Here is a 2,396-nt window from a genome sequence, read left to right as displayed (position 1 = left end):
GCCACTCAAGGTGCACCAAACAGACTCAGAACCCCATGGGCCACATGCCAAAGCTCTGGGAGGCCTTTGGGGCAATACAAAAGGCAGTGGTTCAACAGTGTTGAGCACAGAATGGCCATTGGAGGACACCTGAAGGCACTTCAGAGTCCCCTGGTGCTGCACTGCAAGGCACCTGGAAGCACCTGGGCAGCGTAGAAAGGCACATGGAGTCCCCTGAAGTGCACCAGAAGGCACTCGGGACCATAGTGAGCACAGAAAGGCTCTTGGAGGCCACTGAGGACTAAGCTGGGTCCTTTGCACAGGAGAAGGGACGAGCAGAGCTTTGTACTGGGAGGCACCCAGGTACGCCCAGAAATGCCCTTGGAAGCCACCGGTGCTCAGCAGAAACCACTTTTAGACCACAGGGCATGCTGAAAGGCCCTTGGAGGCCCTGGAGAAGAGCATAAAGGTGCTACTATGTCCCAAAGGTGCACTCAAAGGCCACTGGGAGCTCATCAAGAGGGGCTTGGAGGAGCCTGGGGCATACCGAAAGGCCGTCAGAAAGATCCCAGTGAGAAGCTGGGGACACAAAGCTCCGGGTGCCAGGGGCTGCTGCTTCTGACAGGAGCAAACGCTGCTTTCAGGGGCCCAGCAGGCCTGGAGGAATGGATCCAAGTCCCACCCCATTCCTTCTCCTGCCCCTGGAGAAGACGGGCTTCCTGGTGTGGGGGGAGAGCACCGAGACGGCGCTGGACAGGCAGGGAGCTGAGGATGTGGGAGCAAAAGATGACATGACACAGCTGGTGCTTTCCAGGCTACTTTAATACTAAGTGAACAGCATGCGGCCAGACCTCCTGGTCCTGAGTAATCATTCATGGACAGCCGGTAACCCCTTGGCTGCTTCCCCACAGCACAAACAGCCCTGCACCTCCCAGAACCCGCAGACACTCCCCTCGTTAGCAAGCAGCTCCACCAGCCCATGGAACGTCCCCCGTTCACCAGGACGGTCCCCATGTGTGGCCTTGTCCTCACCTGAGGCTGTTCCTCAGGAACCAGGCATGCCAGCGGAGGAGAGACGGGCCCCCGGCGGGCCCAGGCAGCCCCTGACGTCCCCTCCGCCGACGCTGGCAGTCTCTCCAAGCAGCTGCTGCTTCTCCCAAGACCTGCACCGGGCCCCTCCACCGCAGCAGAGCAACACAAACCAACTTAAAAGAAGCCAAAATAGGCAGGTAAACCTACATCCCCAACAAACAGAACCATCCCCAAGGGCTGGCCAGGGACAGGGCAGCTGTCACGGACCAGGCCAGCAGCCCTATCCTCCAGAGCCGGCTCTCAAAACAAACCCAAACAAACTCAAAGCAAAGCTGGAACAGGACCAGGTCCCCAGCGGGGCTCGCACGAGGCGGGAACAGCACCGGGTCCCCGCCGGGGCTCGCACGCCGCTCCTGCGGCCGGCAGCACCGAGGCCGGCAGCTCAGGTTCAATTCGTGGTGCAGGCAGAATAGCTGCCTACGTCAGCTGGCATCCTGCAGCGGAGAGGAAAGCATCAGGCTCTGTGCGGTGCTGCGGGGAGCAGCACCCCAAAACCCCCTCCCCTTTCATCCTCCGCTTCCAACCAGGAATCCCACCTGGAGCTCAGAGCCACCGGGGTCACATCTGGCGGGGGGGTGAGTGTTTCAGCCCTGCCTGCCAGGCTGGGTCCCCCAAGCACTAGGAGCACCACAGGTCCACACTCCCGGGAGACGCTCCAAGACTTTGGGAAAGGCAGGGGGTTGGCACCGACGCCGTGCGAGGACTCACCTAGCATCCGGAGAACTTGCAGCGCCACTGCAACCTTCGCCTCCTCGTGCCCGCTCCTGCCTCGTCCGTCCTGCCGGACCCACGTGAACCCACTGAAGGGCACGGGGCACCCTGGGATCACCACCCGGCACCAGAACCGCAGCCACCCGTTGGGATTTGCCTGGACGCACTTGGTGAGGAACAGGGGGGTCCCCAGGTACTGCCTCCGGCACAGGGTGTTCAGGCGGTCCAGCGCGTTGCGCAGCACTGGAGACAGGGGCGCCTGCTTGGGGACCCCCAGGCACTTGCCCCCTTGCACCGGGCTGGATGATGGCTTCTCCACGCATGACTGCAGTTTCTGCTTCAGATCGGGGTTCAGCCAGTCCACCCTCATCTCCACCCCACCGAGCCTCATGTTCCCTAGGAGAGACCAGCAGCAGCTGGCAGGAGATGGTCACGCACCAGCCCTCCAGTATCACCCCATCCCATCCCAACCTGTCCCCCAGCATACAAGTCTGATGAGGAGCGGCTGAGAGAACTGGGACTCTTTAGTCTGGAGAAGAGGAGGCTGAGGGCAGACCTCATCGCGCTCTACAACTCCCTGAAAGGACGGTGTAGCGGGGTGGGGGTCGGTCTCC

At 61.6% G+C, this 2,396-nt stretch overlaps 1 protein-coding gene across 1 annotated transcript in view; it reads right to left on the bottom strand.

Moving 5' to 3' along the window:
• Positions 1-454: 454 nt before the first annotated feature.
• DND1 (DND microRNA-mediated repression inhibitor 1) overlaps positions 455-2,396 on the bottom strand; it is a 3,508-nt gene continuing 1,566 nt past the window's right edge. The window contains 2 exon segments of the mRNA XM_009578051.1: positions 455-515; positions 1,608-2,178. Coding sequence (XP_009576346.1) covers positions 455-515; positions 1,608-2,178 — 632 coding nt within the window.

The sequence above is a fragment of the Fulmarus glacialis genome, unplaced genomic scaffold, assembly GCF_000690835.1.
Source record: "Fulmarus glacialis isolate BGI_N327 unplaced genomic scaffold, ASM69083v1 scaffold34555, whole genome shotgun sequence".
NCBI classification, from domain to species: domain Eukaryota; kingdom Metazoa; phylum Chordata; class Aves; order Procellariiformes; family Procellariidae; genus Fulmarus; species Fulmarus glacialis.
Note: the sequence above shows the minus strand (reverse complement) of the source record. Positions and strands in the feature narration are given on the sequence as shown.